General features: G+C 38.9%; 1 protein-coding gene across 1 annotated transcript in view; it reads right to left on the bottom strand.

The window, feature by feature from the left end:
- noc2l (NOC2-like nucleolar associated transcriptional repressor) overlaps nucleotides 1-19,053 on the bottom strand; it is a 41,409-nt gene extending 22,356 nt beyond the window's left edge. The window contains exons 1-13 of the mRNA XM_053483355.1: nucleotides 18,989-19,053; nucleotides 18,269-18,382; nucleotides 16,994-17,180; nucleotides 15,734-15,850; nucleotides 13,843-13,957; nucleotides 13,651-13,744; nucleotides 13,334-13,412; nucleotides 13,124-13,234; nucleotides 11,231-11,344; nucleotides 10,719-10,907; nucleotides 10,429-10,568; nucleotides 8,362-8,473; nucleotides 2,146-2,259 (exon numbers count right to left, since the gene is read on the bottom strand). Coding sequence (XP_053339330.1) covers nucleotides 2,146-2,259; nucleotides 8,362-8,473; nucleotides 10,429-10,568; nucleotides 10,719-10,907; nucleotides 11,231-11,344; nucleotides 13,124-13,234; nucleotides 13,334-13,412; nucleotides 13,651-13,744; nucleotides 13,843-13,957; nucleotides 15,734-15,850; nucleotides 16,994-17,180; nucleotides 18,269-18,382; nucleotides 18,989-19,008 — 1,506 coding nt within the window. The 5' untranslated portion in view covers nucleotides 19,009-19,053. The remainder of the gene's footprint in view (nucleotides 1-2,145; nucleotides 2,260-8,361; nucleotides 8,474-10,428; nucleotides 10,569-10,718; nucleotides 10,908-11,230; nucleotides 11,345-13,123; nucleotides 13,235-13,333; nucleotides 13,413-13,650; nucleotides 13,745-13,842; nucleotides 13,958-15,733; nucleotides 15,851-16,993; nucleotides 17,181-18,268; nucleotides 18,383-18,988) is intronic.
- Between the last annotated feature and the right edge of the window lie 1,030 nt (nucleotides 19,054-20,083).

The following is a 20,083-nucleotide window of genomic DNA, read 5'->3' as shown; positions in this document are numbered from 1 at the left end:
TCCTGGTGCCCCGCTTCTGGTTGGAGATCTCGTCACATGGATGCGCCGTGTGTCTCTTTGGGATGCGTCTCGTGTTTGGGGATGGTTCTCTCTACCTAGAAGACAGTTCTGGCCTCGACTGGTGTTGGCAGCTGTTTTTCTGAGGACTTGACTGTTCAATAGTTCAGAACTGGAACTTTATAGAGGTCTACCTGAGTTTTCAATAACTAACTGGACTCCATATTAACATCAATTAACATCAACTGTTATGCTGAACTGCCTGCCAACTAACACACAGTATGAATGCAGATCAATCCCTGCTATTTGCCATCACCCAAATGAGGATGGGTTCCCTGTTAAGTCTGGTTCCTCTCAAGGTTTCTTCCTATAACCATCTCAGGGAGTTTTTCCTTGCCACTGTCACCCTGTTCTATCCATCTGTCGATGTCTGTATACACCGATCAGCCATAACATTAAAATCATCTACCTAGTATTGTGAAGGTCCCTCTTGTGTCACAGAAACATCTCTGAACCAAGGCATTTGGTCAACACCTTGAACTCTCAACAGTCATGGTTCTCAAACCATTCCTAAATGATTCTGTGCATAATCCTGCTGAAAGAGGCCTCCGCCATCAGGTAATAGTTGGTCTGCAACAATGTTTGGTAGATGCAACTTGTTAAAGCAACTTCCACATGAGTGCCTGGATTAAGAGTTTTTTAACAGAACATTGCATCATGCTGTCTTCGCCAGCAAGCAGTCATCCCAGAGTGTATCCAGGAGGTATCTATTGCCCAGGTAAGTGAGGCACATGCACCCAGCCATCCACATGATGTAAAAGAGGCCATCTTCTTCCGTTGCTCCGCGGTCCAATTCTGATGTTGACATGCTCATTGTAGGAGCTTTCCTCAGTGAAGAGGGGTCAGCATGGCCACTCCATGTCGCCAGTCTGTGTGGCTATGCCGCCCCATACACAGCAAGCTGTGATTCAGTGTGGGTTCCGACACCTTACTGTCACATCCAAAAATAACATGTTCAGCAAATTGTGCTACAGTATCTCTTCTGTGGGATTGGAACAAACAGGCAAGTTTTTGTTTCCCATGCAAAATAATGAGCCTTAGACATGAGTCTCTAACGGTACGGTCCAAGGTACTAACCACCGGATACCAGTAACACCCCAGAAGACATGCCGTTTTGGAGATGCTATAAGCCAGTTTTCATAGTGTGACCCTTGTTAAAGTCTCTCAAATCCTTATGCTTGGCCATTTTTCCTGCTTTTAGCACACCATCTTCAAGTTGTTCACTAGTTTTAGCCTAATACAGCCTAATATAGCCTGCCCTTTGACCTGTGTATTATTTGGGGTATATCACTAAAGACCGAGGGGGAAAAAAAACTGTCATGAATTGTGATTCTTGTGTGTGGAAATTTGAGTTAGAAGATACGCGTGCTCATAGCCATTTAACCCGCATGTTCACGGTCAAGTTAAGTTTTGAAAATTTGGAGGCATTTGAGGTTGTACATCATCTCTGTTTTTTTATACTCCTACAGGTGGTACATTCTGAACTATTTATACATTTTCATTCTGTGTGGTAGGAGTGATTTTTTTAAAAAGTTGTTTAGAAATAATAATAATTATTCTAATTAAACACTTGTATTTAAAGTTGTTTTGCATCGTTTACTTTTCTTACTTAAGACCAAAGGCATCATTTAATGTTATGTAAAGAACGGGCTACGTTTAATTAATTATTAAACTTTTTTTAAGATTTAAAATCAGGGGAAAAGGTAATATTGACTCGGGATATTTATAAAACCGTGATACACGGTGTGATACAGAATCACAATTTTAATTGAATCGGCACTTAGGTGTTGTGATAGGAATCAACAGTGACCTCCTGATATGATATCTCTAATAATCAATTTCATTGATTATTACTTCACCTGTCAGTGCTTTTAATGGTTTAATTGTGGTTGATTGGTACTTATATACAGTACATGTTCATACGCACAAAACAAGTGCTGTCCCTTGCATACTGTATACACCGCAAATAAAACAAACTACAGGGTTTTCATGTCAACTTTTACTCAAGCTTCAGTAACTTTTCAAGCATTCTTAGGCGTGTCAGCATGTTTAAGCAGCTTTTACCGTAAAGAGAATATGAGAACTCACCTTGAAGGCTTTCTCCTGCAGGTTGGTTTTGCTGAGTTTGAGAATCACAGCAAAGTTAATGGGTTTGACGCTCATGCGGCCTGGCTTTTTATTGAAGTCTTCCTGCTGAAAGATCTGCGAAGAACAAAATCAAATAAATTCATGATTGAAAGTTTTTAGGCTTCAGACGTCTGGAAACACACAAGAACCAGTAGGCAAAAAAATCCACGAGATTACAAAACAGCATTAGAAATAATGTCAGCCTGGATAAAATGCAGATCGAGGCTGGGTTTAGATACAACAGTGAATGATACTGATTCAAGAATTGTATTTATGGTATGATCGGTAAGTGCACAGCAAAAAATAAATGTTTTTCTGATTCATAATTACAAAAATACCTACATATGTTTAAAAATTAATGTGGCAATAATTGAAGACCATCAGCAGTAGTGATGCACTGTTAAATCGTGACTAATCGTTTAGAGTCGCTTCTAAAGCAATAAAGGTCAAACAACAAACGGTTTAATTATCTCGAGTGTTTAATTCTTTATTTAACCAGTGTTTTGATGCCTACATTCAGGGCTCACATATCAAACTTTTTTTGTTTTGTAATTTAAGCCGCTTCAACACAGTTGGACCTAATTATACTGTATATGGATTCCTATTTACTAGAAATGCTCACTAGACAGGATCCAACATAATAATCCAGTTGACTACAATATGTGCCTTTAGTAAAAGTAACTATATATATATATATTCACGATAATTTGTAATAAACTTAATAAACACGACAAACTTGTAATAAGCAGCTTTTTGAATATTCCAGTGTTGGAGGTTTAAATCTCGTCTCCAGCCTGTGTGTGAAGTCCATGTTCTTTTTGTAGGTTTTTTTCCACAGTCTAAAGACCTGAAGTGCAGGTTGATTGACACTTACAAATTGAGACCGATAGTGTGAGACAAGGTGCGTGTGTTTACATTTGTGCCCGGTTATGGATTGGCATCCTATCAAGGGTGTACCCTGCTTTCTGTCCCAGGTTCCTTGAGATAGGCTTATAGGCTTCAGGTTGGCCATGACCCTTCTCAGGATGGTACATCATTCACACACACATCCGCGCAAACACAGTATGCACGGACAGCATGCACGGGCACAGAGCATGAGCGTCTCAACAAAAAATTTAAAAAATTAAAAAATCCCGGTCCGCCTGGCCCTCTACATATCGAGACAGCAGCCTAAGTGGGTATTAGAGTAAGTTTAGTCTGAGTGTTGGTGGGTGTGAATGCCTTGGAGTCAAGATTCAGATGCAGAGCAGATGCTAACGGCTGGTCTTTCAATGCCACTTTCCAGCGCATGTGTGCATATAGCCTTTTAAAATGAAGTCGCGCGAGTTGAAGTTTGGCTGCTATTATTTAAAAAAAAAATAATTTTAAAGCGAGAATTTTTTTTTTGTAGAAATAAATATTTGAATGAGAAACTGCTTGAATAGAAAGGTTTTGGCTATTTACTGGGAAGTTAACCAAAGGATTAATAATCCAAACAGAAAAATATTGCTCTATTATTTATTAAAAAAAAATGTTAGACTAATCAATAAAATGATTAATGAATTAGTCAATTAAGAAAAAACACTAGATGCAGCCCTAATTTAGAGGCATATTAACACCAGCTGCATCAAGAGTAATATTTTGTCACTCTCGATACCTACCTAGTAATAATCAACAATAAACTGTTTTATTTAGTTTCATTAAGTTGACTGCTATTTCGTGAGACTGGAAAGGTAAGTCTGACCTGAACTGTATGTTTAGAATCCCACAGCATCATTATTAGAAAACAGTTTCATTATCGTATTTTTATTTATCTTGAGAAAAGAAAATGTGCGTGTCTCAGTGCTCGCAGAACTGAACTGCAAAAGTGTCACTTCACTGCTTCATACTGGCAAATTCCACTAGTAAATTTTTTTTCCAGCCTGTTTCGTACACATATCCCTAACATGGGGGCTCAGAAGTAATGGAACAAGTGGTTAAATGGTTAAAATATCACGATACCTGGCACCAATTCAATTTAAAATCACGTTCTGTAACAGTTTTACAAACATCCAGATTTTTATGTTCAATGTTTAAAATTCTGAAGAAAAAAATAAACCACAGGATGCTGTCACCGCTTAAAATGCAAATATATGTAAATGTAAATTTTATTAACAAACATAAATCAATTAAAAAACATAGAAATCTGGAAATATAACTGAATTTATGATTTATTATACAAACATATACTGAATATACATACACACATACACGCACACACTGTATTTATGTATATACAAAGTGCCATGAAAAAGTATTTGCTCCCTCCTGAAATTTATTTTATCTTTTTGCATATTTGTCAGACATAAATGATTGAGATCATCAAACAAATTTTAAAATCAACCTTACCCGTGTGAAAGTTTTTTTTCACAAGGCCAGGTAAATTTGGACAGTTCTTTTTCCTTTAATAAATGAAATCATTAAAAATTGTTTATAAAATAATTGATGCAAAAAAGCATTTTGTATTTATTCGGGTTATCTTTGTGTTACATTTAAACTTGTTTAATGATCTTAATCATTTAAGAATGACAAATACGCAAACAAAATAAATAAAAATTTATACTTTTTTCACAGCACCTTTGTATGTATGTATGTATGTATGTATGTATTTTTTTCCCCTTTAAAGTACAAGCTTCAACATGAGTTGCACATGTACAGGACACCTATAAAACATCAACACCCTTGTCTTAGAGTTGTGAGAATTATAAACTTCCCACTGGGGAAACCTGTTCAACTGTCACTCCCAGCCTTAACTGCCATTCAAAAACGCAGTCGAGAAAAAACACAAGCCAGTTCTCTGAATATTAGCATATTGTGCCGGGAATCAACAGTGAGCGTAAATTCCGTTAAATCTTAAGGCAGCCAGTACTTGTCAAATTGACAACTACAACTGCATGCCAGAAAAAAAAAGTTTCGCAAAGTCATTTCATGCACAGTGCAATACATCTTTGTCAATTTCTCACCAAGTAGGAAATTAAAGCGTAATGTCCACAGGGAAATGAAAACTGCATTGTGGTTTAGTCTATTAGGAACACAGGAAGCAGTATATTAAATGGTCAAGTGTCTCTAAAAGCATCTGGGTTTTGGAAATATCCTGAACCTACATGGTTACTGGACGGTATTTTTGCGCCACAAATCATTATTCAAATGCAGGGTAAAATGTTTAGTCATTCCAGCTTGTGCCTGATTGATCAGCGACGTCCATGCAGCAAACACTGGTTCCAGTACTACCTGCTCAGGATGAGCGAATGATCTCTGGAATTATACTGTCGATCATGAACTAAAAGAAGCCATGATTTAATCACGAGAAACGTGAATAACGTGAAACAGTAGCCGTGATAGAGCCGCGCCGTTCGACATCGTTATTATGATAGACGTAGGCCGAGTACACTCCGGAAAGAGATGATCACAAGGCACGGCAATCCTGGGCTAGGAATTTGCCGTCAGTGATGACATAATCGGATGCTGAGACATAAGTAACCCAGTGAACTTGATCGATTTCCAAGAGAAAAGCTTTTGCTGTTATGAATCTCAGAATCAGTACGGGGCGAGTGAGTCATTTCTGTGTAAATCAGCAGCAGGCTCCGCGAGTGTCCTTAAGCACTGAGCAATAAACAGATAGTAAAAACTCTATCACTCTAAAAGTTCTATCAAATACGTTGCATGTGGACAAATCATTAGGTCCTGCACCCAGGACAAGCATATTTCGTGTCCAAGCCATTTCCCGTTTAGTGGCTTTTACAGAAACGAGAGTTTTATTTGGCATGCATGTTAAAAACTTAATGTACTTTGCTCGATGCTGTAACTATAGTGCAAGCTACTCATTTCGAAATCGCACCACCTGCTGCACTACAAACATCAGCTGAAGTGCGATGCGGGGGTCGATGCATTGATTTTTATTTTATTTTTTTATACCTAGTTGAACTAATCAAGGATAAAAGAGAATCAGGATCATGCTGGTATGTGGAAACACTGATGAAACTGAGCAAAATAACTTACAGCACAAAATAATACATGTCATATCTCTCCTTCTCCTTACACACGGTCACCTCGCGGGTAACATTTAAGCAGAAAACTAAGATGTGAGTAAGTAGCCAGACACCATCATCTTTGACATGCGACATGAGGACCGAGCGCCACGTCCCAGTCCAAACTTAATTTAATTTCTTGCTGAGGTTGGGGGGGAAAAAAAAAAAAAAAAAAAAAAACACTCAGAAAACTCAGGGCACAAGGTAGGGTACACCGTAGACGGGTGCCAATCCATTGCAGGGCACGCACACACATGCTCACTCACACACTACAGGCAATTTGGGAACGCCGATTAGCCTAATCTGCATGTCTTTGGATTATGGGAGGAAACTGGAGCACCCAGAGGAAACCCACCAAGCACGGGGAGAACATGCACTTCCAGGGTCAGGGTTCGATTCCCATCATGAAGTGTGTAAGGCCACAGTGCTAATCACTAAAATTTGAAATTCTGTTAAAAGAATATAACAACAAAAGTGTTCATTTAGAACTGTCTATAATAACGTAAATAGTATATATTAATATAAATAGTATATATATATTTGTATATAAATCGTTCACCTTACAGTACATCATTATGTATTACCGTAGCTACCAAAACCAGCCTAGCCAAGACCTTGCTAAACATTAGATCTTAAATTTGGCTATTAAATGTAGCATTTGTTCGGCCCTTTAATGCCTGTGATGATTGTTATACATCATGTTCTGTGCAACAGGACTTTCAAGGAACGTCTGACTACTGTTTAAAGAGTGCAAGGGAGTTAGTGTGAAAGCACCGAGACAGTTTAGAGGGCTATGGGATTTCATTGTGTGTGTGTGTGCGTGTGTGTGTGTTTCAGGGATGGCCGGCCTGTACAAACATCGGATGTGGTGTCGGCCTGTGGGACACAAGAGGAAGTGGTGGCACATGGTCCCAACCTGATACGCTCAGGGGCCATACAACAGGAAGTACCGAATGATAGCACGCGCACATACTAGAAAACTACGATGCCGAGAGGGAGGAGGAAAGAAAGAAAGAAAGAAAGAAAGAAAGAAAGGAGGCACAAAGAGTAACAGATTCAGTGAGCTAGGACCGGAGGACGACGAAGCGCTCAGTGAGCAAGTGACGGGCGTCGGACTGAGCCGGTGCTTCTTCTGCATCTCTAATAAAAGCAAGTAGCTACATCTCTTTTTACAGCGAGAGAGCAAAAACAGGAAGTGCAGGCAGCGCATCACAAATAAACACAGGGAGCAAAAAGAGGGTCGCCTCAGGCAAAGAGGATGTGATGCGCAGCGCACGCCTAAAGCTGCACAAGAACCACAGACCTCTCTGTCTCTCTCTCTCTCACACACACATGCACGCACCAACACGTGCACCCTTCCCCCCCACTCTACAATGACCACCCCCCCCCCACACCCCCCTTCCCTCGGCCCTCTTTCTTCCGCTGGTTGCGGCTGCTGTCGCCTCCACGCTTCTATTCTCACAGCAGCTGTCACCGCAGGGGCCCTTGCCAGCCTCACACACATACACACGACGGTTTGTGACCTCCGCTCCTCCTGATAACGAAGATATCCAACGCACACAAGCGCTTGGACAAACACTTGCGTGCAAACCAAACACTCCGTCCTCTCTATCTTTCATCTCGCACTACGGTGAATGCTGTCGACTGTTTAACCGGCTTTTCCACTCACCCTCTGTGTGTGTGTGTGTGTGTCATGGCCTTTTTTCCATACAAAGGCTTCTTTAACACGCATACGCCCCTTATACTTTAAGCTGTCTTTTTTTTTTTTTTTTTTTGAATTGTATTTAAAAAAATAAAAAAATAAAAAAAATAAAAAGTGTGGACTCCAGGTAAGCATTCAGGATCAGGAACCGCTCCAGCATCCCTCTCAGTTGTTAGGGCTTTTATTAGACGGCAGCAGGACACTGGAGCACCATGGTGACAAAAGCCACGGATTTTACATGTTCACACATCCCATGCCAACCCACACACACACACACACACACGCACGCGCGCTCTGGCATCAGGCAAAGTGAAACCCGAGCCACAGCAGCGTGCTGGAACAGCACGGGAGTGACGTGTGAAACGGCTGCACACCTGCCCGGATCAACCTAAAATAAAGAAGAATTAACGAGCCGTATCCTACTCTTACCTCCAGCAGGAAGGGCAGCACGGGCACAAAGGTCTTGGTGCTGCTGGAAAGCAGGATCAGAGCTCTGACGCAATGCAGCCGCAACGGGTAATACCGGGAGATGGGCACCAACCTAAAACACCAAACACACATACATGTACGCCATTAATCAAAAACAGTGGCTGCGGCTTTAACTAAAGGAGGACTATTTAACTTTAGGTAGCAGCTCAGATGCAATAATACAGTAACACAACTGCAATCTTATTGCCTCCACCATTTTTCAAATCAGTATTATAAACGGACAGAGCGTGGAGAATGTTACGGCAGAAAAGTAAGACAAACTCCAGACTATAAACCAATGAATCATTGGGTAAAATTGACATCTCCACAAAATCCAGGCTACACTGCCACCTGCTGGTAATTCTGCCAATATCACAGTTAACAAAGAATCATTTATATATATAACATATATAAATTAATTGCATAACATTACATTTAAACAAAATTAATTATAACAATATGATGTGTATATGTTAAAACGATTTGACGGAGGAAATCTTTGCAGCAATCAAAACAAAAAAAAAAAAGCTTGTGTTAATTGGAACTGACCCTAATAATCAGGGTATATTCAGGTATCATACCTAATATTTTGAGACTTTTAATGCAACTTCAAAAACAAATCAAATCCAAAATATTACCAATGATGACAACACAATTTAGAATGGAATATGGAACCGTTTCCTTGAGCAGTTATATCAAATTATATATTAAAAAAAAAGAGAAACGCATCCATGCTAAGTGGACTACTGTTAGACTAACCTGCAGATAGACCATGGCGATGTCTGATAGGCGAGCATCAAAGGTTAGGCTTATGTTCAACTTATGCACAAATTCCAGCACTATGGATGTGACAATTGGACTTGATTGGACACCCTAAGAGTGACTTTTTTATTTCATTATACATCTGAGCAGTTGAGGGTCAAGGGCCCAACAGTGGCAACTTGGTGGCCGTGGGCTTTAAAACTGGGACCTTCTGAACTGCCAATGCCTTAACTACTGACACAATTCGTTAACACAAAACATCAGCACATGGAGTATGAGTGTACTAATTTGTGTAACATTTAACGTAACCTCTTAAGCTAAATACAAACATTCATATAATTCAGACACTGCCATGCAAAAAAAAAAAAAAAAAAAAAAAACGGCATGGATTTTTCTCTTGGATTGATGTGGGGAAAGTTGCACCGCTGCGAAAGGACCTCTCCAACACATCCTAAAGATTCTTAATGGGGTTAGGGTCTGGTGGCCAATCCATGCGTTAAAATGATGTCTTATTTCCATTGAAAAACTGGTCATTCAGTACATTCAGGTGACCTCATTTCTTGGGGATATACGATGGCATAACCTAGACCTGACCAACAGAAACAATCCGAGATCATAACACGGCCCCCCACAGACTTGTATGGTAGTGCCGATTACTCTACCCTGATCTCTGAACTCATCAGACCACATGACCTTTTTCCAACGCTCCACAGGCCATTCCTCCCTAATAAATTCAAAGAATAAAATTTTTTTTTTTTATTAGTCTCACTGTAGTTTATCAGTTGCCTTATTTCATAAATACTACCTTTCTACCGTTTTTGGGTAAACTGCCAATACGGATGTGACAATTTCTAATTATTAATGTAATGTGTCTGAATCAGCCCTAAATAAACTATATAATGGTTAATGCATGGCACTGGACTTTCCTGTTTAAATTTCAAGTAAATGTTTAATCAATATAGTTTGCCATATAGCCATTATTTATTAATTACTTCATACAAAAATGAAAACTTTTCAAGATTCAAGATTTTAGATTTAACCACCCTTTTGAAACATGGTGAGCAGTAAAGCATCATAGGACAGACAGAACCCTGCAAAACAACTGCAGAAGACTGCAGACTGTACTTCTGTTGGCCAAAAACTGGAATGTGAAGTTAAAAACGTGACATTTTTCTAGTCCAGTTTTGTGTGTTCGCCATCCAGAACTCCTGAAAATATTGCTGAAAGCATTGAATAGAGCGAATCAATCCTGTATTGCAAACTTACTTAATGCAGCCGACGATGACCTGGCACAGGGGGTAGATCAGGGGCTCGAGCACCTCACTGGGGTAGATTGTGCTCAGCACTCGACACCACATATGCAGGCAGTGCACATACTGCCAGTTATACACAGACTGGTATGTCTCCTGCACACACACGCACACACACACACACACACAAAAACTATTATAAACACATGGATAACAACAACTCTCCCTGTGCATGCACAAAGTTGCCAAGATCAGAAATCATTCATTCATCACTGATATGAGCCCTTAGTTCTTGCTAAGGCTGACCTTCTTCTTCATGTTCATGGCATTGCGCAGGTGGATGGCGAGCTGGCGGATGTAGATGAAGCCATGCTGGTAGGAGACTTGTGTGTCCAGAGAGTACATCTCAGCCAGAGTGCGCTGCATGAAGTTTATTAGAGGCAGCGCGTTGGGGGAGGTGAACTTGCAGTTCTGGACGTACGCAATGTACATTTGCTACAAAGAGAGAGATCACATTCATCAGATTTATTGTATTAAAAGGGTCGGTCAACATGTTGCTGGGTGATGAATACCCCCCACCCTGGAGAGATATCCCTCATTTCCCTGGCAGTTTCTTTCAGGCATGTGTTGCCAGCTTGATGCCTGTTTGAGTGTGTGCCCAACATTGTCAGCCCTGTGTCGCTCTGGTTCGAACCACGGACATTCTGACCTTAAACACCAAGCTACCCGGCCCCACCATTAGTGAAATTAAAGTGTAAACAAAGTGTAAATGACTTGTGTTGCGGCAGTGTTGAAGAGTCGGTGCGTGGCTGACTTACCTTGAGGACGGTGTTCAGGAACGTGTTTTGTTTGTGGCGGCAGATCTTGTTAATGGCCAGAAACGCCAGCACTCGCACGGTCTCTTCTCCAGTGCTCCACTGCTTAATCAGTTGCTATGCAAAGAAAAAAAGAGGAGAATATTTGTGTATCCAATAATCACTTTAGTCTCACTCCGAGCCATTTACACATGTTTGGACCATTAAAGGAGTTCATGGGAGGCCAGCGTTTCTGATGTGAAGCATACAGTCCAATCATGTCTATGGCATCCCAAGACAACTTTCTACCGTGATGGTATTCAAGTACTAGTGGAATGCCGGGATAAGTGCATTAGTGTAGCAGGGGATTACATGGAGAAATACATTTAGCATACACACACACTCGTACTTCAATAAGGGGAGCAAAGAAGCCACTTCTCTCCAGGAAAAACATCAGGGACAGACTGATGTTCTGCAAAAGGTACAGGGATTGGACAGCTGAGGACTAGGGTAAAGTCATTTACTCTGATAAAATCCCCTTACTGACTGATTGTCTGGAAAAATGTTAGTCCAGAGAAAAAAAAGTGAGCGCTACCATCAGTCCTGTGTCATGCCAACAGTAAAGCATCCTGAGACCATTCCTCATATGTGAGGTTGCTTCTCAGCCAAGGGAGTGGGTTCACTCACAATTTTGCCTAATTGTGCTGAGAACACAGCCATAAATAAAGAATGGTACAAAAATATCCTCAGAGAGCAACTTTTCTCAATTATCCAAGAACAGTTTTAGTGACAAACAATGCCTTTTCCAGCATAATGGCGCACCCTGATGTAAGCCAAAAGAGAACAAAACACTGAAGTTTTGAGTCCATGGCAACAGACATTAATCCTATTGAGAACTGGGAAACACTGCAACTACACTTTCCTATTGAAACACTGCAAATCCTGAGTCCCTGTGTAAACTTAATGTAATTGTCAATAAAAGCCTTTGACACTAATGAAATTATACTTCAGTATACCATAGTAACATCTAACAAAAAGATCTAAAAACACTGAAGCAGCAGACTTTGTAAAAATTAATATTTTAAAATGTGCATTTTATTTGTCACATACACCATACGATATGCAGTGAAATGCTTATACGACCGTCCGTGACCTTAAAAAAATTAATTAAATAAATAAATTATGGAATAAAAAGAAGTAAAATGAAGAAAAATTTTTGCTATAGAACAAAATATTATATACACAGTATATACCAGTAAGATGGCCCCAGCAGCACTAAGACCCAGCAGGGGAGACGATTACCCACAATTTCGCAGCACAAGAGGGGTAAAACGTTGGCTCAGTTGTGATCACATGCGTGATACAAAATACTCCAAGACTTGTTCGTTTTCCACCTCAAAATTTTTTTAAAATCTTTGCTCGTATTGCGGAACACTCGCAAACAGCGTTACTCGCAATCCAAGGTTTCACTGTGTGTGTATATATATATATATATATATATATATATATATATATATATATATATATATATATATACACACACACACACACACACACACACACACACACTGTATGTAATATATACTTTGCCCATGGTTGTAGTTTTTACACTGATAACTGTGTCCTGTTATTCTGTACAGTCAAATGTCCCAACATGAATAGCCCTTGTGACAAGGCAATGCAATTCACAATTATGATCAGATATTCTTTTGTACGACTACTACAAGTAGAACCTTAGATTAGAACCATCAGCCTCCTTTAGTGAGTTTGGGTAACCACAACATGAGACTGAACACATTGGAGTTTTTCCTTGCCCTGTGAGTGAAACAGTTAATGAAATATCTGCCCGCCCACGCTGCATTTATATAAATACTAACACATTTCACGTTGTTAAAAAAAAAGAAAAGCCACCCTTACCTTCAGTAAGTGCCGGGACTGTTTAGGCAGACACAGGAAGTATGGCACCATCTGGTTGGCGTGGCGGAGAACAGCAGCGATAACTGAAGACTGGGTAAGACTGGAGAGCAGCTGTGAACAGTCAAGACTCGGATATCAGTGTGTTAAGCTTCGGGAAGACTTAAAGGACAAACTCATAAAAGAAAGAAATAAAGCACAAATCAAATATACCTGAACAAGTCCACTCAAGTACATTTTGACGTCAAGCTGATTCTTCTGCCACCTGGGACTTGAGGATGGCAATATTAATCTGGCGAACAAAGATGTATAAGAAAATCAGATTTTTTTTCCCTTTCAATATGTATTAAGCTTAAATTTTACCTTAAAAAAATCACAATGCATGTATAATCATTGCAATGCCTGAACACTTAAAATTATTGTATGAAACTATGTGTAACATGGAAAATACACCAAAATGAATGAATTAAAAATAATGTTGAAATCTTTGATTGATATGATTGAGAGCACCAGCATGCACATGCGCTTACTTTTTTTTATCTTTGCCCAGCGCTTTCAAATTAAGCAGTTCGTTCAGAGCACCATACATGTCCTTTATGCAGAACAGGATTAGTGCATTGAATACTGAAAAACAAAAAACAAACAAACAAGCATTTCTTTCAACCCATACTGATTTAACATTTTTTTATGCATACCGTACTAAGTTAAACCAAGACATTTACCTGAACTGTCATCCACAGTGTAGCGACAATCTATTTCCTTATCACCTTTCGTAGTTGCCACTGCAGCTTTGAAGGCCTGTGTGATGTCCCGGATTAGACGTGCAGTAAACTCTTTCTGCAAAACAAACAAAAACTATAAAATCAGTAAAAAAAAAATAAAAATAAAAATATGACATGGTGTTTATTAATAATTTAATATTGTCATTTCTGGCTTAGGTAAAACGGTCATAAGATTAAAAAATATATTAAAATATTAATAAAAAATAAAGCTGCGGTATAAAGGAACAGAACAATTCGGGCTGTATTTATGCTTTCTCCTGTCCTTGATTTTCATTCTAAATCGGACTAAATCAGTTCCACCACACTTATTTCCTTTTCATATTCAATTTTTTAGCGTGAGCTTGCAGTGATCTACAAGGAGGTATCAAGCCATTTCGCCGCACGTCCTCCTTAAAAGCTGGTCTGCCTAAAGTGACGGTTTGGTCACTTGGGATGAATTCTCAATGCGCAACGTAGTAAATGTCGAAAAGGCGATGTGCATGCACTTGTTCAAGTTGCGGACATGTCTCTCCTTTTTTGGTTGTGGGGATGACGGGCTCGTCCACTGTTGCTTCGTCTCAGGGTCGTACCCATACACCCGAGTTTGGGTCAGCAGCTTAAAGATGAACTTGGCAGCAGCATGGCGGATGTTCAAATCAATGAGGGTTGCCTGGTCTGTTCCATGTGACACCAACAACGACAGTACTGCTGTGGAGTGTTCTCAGACGATCATCTTGCACAGGTCTTTCTGATCCCTCATTGTCTTTCACTCAAAACAACTTGAATTAAACCTCGAAGTAAACTTGCCGAATCATGTCATACATCTCTGGCTTATAAAGGTGGGTGTGCAGCCCTGTGCTGCCATCTGTTGGTGGTCACAAACTTTTTTCCCCCCTAGACCCAAATTATAATTAGAGTTTCCAATGTAACTAATATGAAACAGAATAAACTTGTTTGACAAGTGATTGTCTGCTATGAAGTATTTAATTTGATGAAATTAACAGAAACCCGCCTCTACTTCAAGGTTAATTTAGGCTTTCCATCTTTTTTGACCAATCCTGACTTCTGCGTTCTGATTGGTTACAAGAACTCAGTCTCTTTTATGATTGGCTAGTTCACGAACAGGAAGCAAAATTTTCTCCTGGAAGCTCGTTACATCACCGAACATTAATTCAAGCATGCACAGAAAGAATAAATTTTTTTCCAACATGAGAGAAATTCTCGGCTTAAATTCTCAGTTTCCATGGCTAATATTTACCTACTGAATAATGATCATGAAAGGTTTACATCACCCCCTCACTTCCATTGAGAATTCATTCCGATCGAAACGGATCAGGTCAGACCATTTAGGTTGAGGTGTTTACATGTTATATATATTTTCCCAATTAAGCGAGTATTCTGATTATTATGGACTATGGACTATTAGAGCCTATAGCTGTTAGAGCCCATAGTGATGTTACTTCAAAAGCTTGTATCGAGCAGAAGGGGGCGTGTCCAGATGAAGCCTGCTTCAAAGTGTGTCTCGGTTCCCTGAAAGTCACGTGTTAATTTTCAAAAGATTCAGAGATGTTGATTATGCGCATAAACATTTCCTTGACCAGTGCAGCTGCATGTACATATTAACTGTTATGATCTAGTTGCTACACAACATTTGTCCACTAGATGGCAGTATAATGAGCCCATTAAATGAGGCTTCATTTTGGTGAAACTTTTGGCTCGGAAGCCTGGACACCTACTGTATATGAGGCTCCACCTGGCCATCACTACCTGTTGAGGGTCCTCAACTAGACCACGTAAATGTATGAATATATGATAATGAAACCACATTCTTTGGCATAAAGACAAGCATTACCTTAAGTTTCGTTTTCCATTCCTCAATCATCTTCGTTGTGACTTTTGTGGTCTTTTTTGCAGATTTTTTGCCCTTTTTCTCGTCCTTCCCATCCGCCTCCTCATCTGAGCTGGCATCCTGAAATCACAGTATACTATTCCGTTAAAATCTATTTTTAATTTAAATAAAATGATTTGTAAGGAGGGACAGTTCTCGAATCCACTGCAAGTCATTTTCATAAGTCACTTTTTATGCATATTTGCACAGCCATTGCCACTTTAAAATTTTTATACATACATTTCCCCCCCCCCATATTCCTATATGTCTATATTTTGTAATATTTTTATTATGCCCTTATTTGTACAGTTTGTTTATTTTACTAGTTACATTTATTTTCCTTCGTATTTCTTTTAGTTAATATTTATTCCTTATATATAGTTTTTATTTTCTTTTTAAGGTCACCGGCGGTCGTACAAGCATTTCACTGCATATCGTACTGTGTATGAGACAAATAAAATTTGAATTTGAAATTGAATTTGAAATATGTTAGAAATAATAAATCTGAGAGTATACTATATACAATTGAGAAACTACCTCTTACACAAAGACATTTTACACACACTTCACACGTTCACACTTCACATTGGGTTGAGTGTACTCTTCTTATGTTACATCAATTAGTGTATGCACAATATTTCAACAGGAGCTCATTTAAATAATGACTGCTAAATGTCATACGGATTTCAGGTTTTACATATTGTCTGACTTTCTACTGGGTTGCACATGCTTTTTTTACTATTCATTGGCATTGCTTTTTAATTTCCTGATGAGAATCACATGCTTGGCATAGCCTCCCACAAGCTCTCTATAGGAAAATACATGCACAACATAATTCTGCCACACTCATGCTTCGCAGTAGGGACTGATTTCTTCAGAAAAGCCCACACAACTGTTTGCAAATATGTTATCTTACTAAAAAAAAAAAAAGTACTTTCAGAGATGCACTATTTGTTCTTATTATTTGTACTCGGCTCAATTGCTTAAATTTTTCCATGGGCAAAAGTGCATTGGCTTTAAATATATCCATGTCTGCCATCATCATCATAAACATGACAACTGGCCTATCAGAAGCTTCTAAAAACACATTACATCATCCTTCAGGATCTTTCAGACTGTTAAAATAAACCTTGGTGTATGTAAATATCTTAATTATAGGTATATAACCAAACATTATATTCCTATAGTGTCCTGCCCATAAGTATCTAATACATAAGGACGCACCTCCAACTGAGATGGGAGTTGATGATATTTATCTTCCTCATCCTCCTCCTCTGAACTATCAGTGTCATCGAAATTCAGCAGCGTCTGGTCATTGTCCTGCAAAAACTTGTAGAAGTCTGGATCCCTGTCCTTAAGCCTCGAGAGCTGGTCTTTGTGTTGAGATGCTTTGCCCTTCTTTTTGAGACTCCTTAAAAAACAAACAAACAGAACTCTGTTAATGTGTGCCAGAGCAAATTATGGTTTATAATGAAGTTTAGATCATGATACACAGGATGAGTAAACAGAGGAGTTAGTTAGGATGTGGAGCAGTGTTTGTTATAATCACATTAAAGTTAAAAGTATAGTTCTAATATAGCGAGATGTTATTTACAGCATAAGAAACAGCAGCACCCTTTATAAAAGGTAGGCATGAGCCTGCAGGGCAAGTCCTATAGCTAATAAAAGCTGCGCTGGTTTTCATCTAACTCTTAAACTGTAAGGTTAGCTCGATAAAAAAATAAAAAAATAAAAAAATAAATGCATCGCCTGACACACACACAATGACTGAGACAATGTTGGAACAAAGATTGTACACCGCCATCACAACCCGAAAGTCGAAGTCATTTTACAGAAGGGGCAATTTATTGTTCTGCATTATATGTACTGTGTGTATATATATATATATATATATATATATATACACACACACACACACATACACGCACTGTATATGTACAGTGCCCATTGTATATGTACAATGCATTTTTTCTTCAGACATACTGTGTACGAGATTTCTGGGACATGAGGAATCATTTTCAGACATGTACTGCCTACGACATCGAGTGCAGTAGTTAGAGCTAAAGGCAGTCGAACAAAATATTTTTTTTTGGCCAGGCAGTGTACTTTAGTAATTAAGCAGGAGTAATTTGTAAACGTGGGTCTTGAAACACTTGAAATTAATGTGTCTAACAGTAGTATAAATTTTATTTTCATTACTGTGCAGTCTAATTTTTATTTATGTGCTGCTCAGGGCAGTGAGGCAAAAATATTTAAACGAAGGAAAATGCTTATATTCAATTAAGTGAAACTGAATGCAAAAAGAAATTACACTCACTTCCGCCCTGCAGTCAGTGTTTAATTCTTAAATAAGCAATCACCTTGCCCTTTTAATTATTTTTAAAGAGAAATGCATTGACATTTTCGCTTTTCATCAGAAAACGTTTCCCAAAATATCACTATTGAAAAGTATTCATTTGTTTTTTAATTATTAATTAACCAAAATAAGAGTATACTTACTGGTCAGAGTTATCATTCACATTCTCCAGGGCTGAAGCCTCATCTTCAGATCCAGACCCATCGAAAGAGTCTAATCCAGTCAGAAACTCATCCACACTCAGATCCTCCAATTTCCTGTAACACACACACACACACACACACACACACACACACACACACACAAAATATGACAATACAGAATGTGCATTTGATGCTCTAGGTTACTGGAATCAAATGCAAAAGTATAATTTGAAGCTGTACAACAATGTGAGATGTGTGGGATGAGCCTTAACAGACTGAATTTCACTTTTAGTGCAATTAGTTTAGCTCTACAAAGTGCCTTGCAAGTAGAAATGACTTGATGGGCCAGAGTTTTCAGACATCACAGTCCTGAGTGTGAACTAGCCATAGAAGTTAATCTGTACAATTATCAAGCAAATCTTCTAATGTTATGTTATGTAATGTAATAAAGCTAGAATACAAGATTACAGATGTCTTGCTATATACTCCTAATATCACAAAACTCAACAAGTCACAGTACAGTACTATAAGTGCTACTTCTTCCATGTAGCATCTAGCTGACTAGGGCTAATTTTCAGCACTTTTTACTACATACTAGAGAGATCACCTTTTTAATCAATCAGCTCTAAACCCTCTAAAGTCCCACTATACTAAACCACCACTCCAAATGATTACTTTAAGCTGTTAAATAAATACAACGAACATCGAACTTAACGTTACCTCTTAGCCTTGGCTGCCATGCTGGATCTCCAACGTGCTTCTGGACGCACTACCCACAATGCACCTCTGCGCTCTGTTGATCTTTAGTGTCATGTATTACCCAAATCCTCAAAAGGTAGCACATAAAACACAACAAACTATACTAATTTTAAGCTTTGTCCTTACTAATATATATGTATGTTTAATTATCATATTAAATAATTAACGTAATCCGGTTATTTAAAGGGTGTATAAAATATATGAAACGTGTTTCAACGTTTTAAACCTCAGCTGTAGGCGTGACCTAAAACAAAAAAATAATCATTTGTTTCATTCGGGTTTCCACGGCTGTACAACAGACTGGAAGGAATCGTGGTGTTGCCAGATGCGTATCTTACGTGAAACTGCGGTAACTTTGGAACTACCCGCACGAGTGAATGATTTGTGTATGGTTTGAATGATTTGCAATAATTTGCATGCATATATTAAAGCATTAGGTCTGTAAATTGCTTTAAGAATGCATCAGGACTAATTATATCACAGCATTTTATCACTATGGCTTACATTTAACTTATGGAAGACAGGTTAATACATGTTAATGTTTATTTTAGAGAAGTCATAAATAATTGTTCAATAACTCTTTTATTCTCTGAGGATAATAGTAATTAAAAAATTAGATAGTTATGTTACCAAAAACCTTACCAATAACTTTTTTTCCTCCCAAGACTCTCTTGTGACCCAAAAATGACCACTAGGACAGACTGACACTGGAGACTCCTTCCATACAAGTTTTTTTTTTTTGGTTATAGAAAGCTTCACAGGTGACATAGTGGTTAGCACTGTCCTCCACTTGCACCTCCACAGTCTGGGTTCAATTCCTGGCTTGGGTCTGTGTGCATGGTGTTTGCATGTTCTCCCTATTCTTGGTTAGGTCCTTGATTGTTCCAGTTTTCTTCCCACAGTCCAAAGACATGCGAACTAGCTATCCAGTAGTATGTTAGTAAGCGTGTGAATGTGACTGTTCCCTCCGATAGATTGGCACTGTCCAGGTTGTATCCTGGCCCGAGGGGCCTGGAGCCTATACCAGGAGACTTATCCCTATCCCAGGAGGGCAGG

This window comes from Clarias gariepinus, chromosome 22 (genome assembly GCF_024256425.1).
Source record: "Clarias gariepinus isolate MV-2021 ecotype Netherlands chromosome 22, CGAR_prim_01v2, whole genome shotgun sequence".
Classification (NCBI taxonomy): Eukaryota; Metazoa; Chordata; class Actinopteri; order Siluriformes; family Clariidae; genus Clarias; species Clarias gariepinus.
The sequence above is the reverse complement of the archived record's forward strand: the minus strand, read 5'-3'. Positions and strand labels throughout refer to the sequence as shown.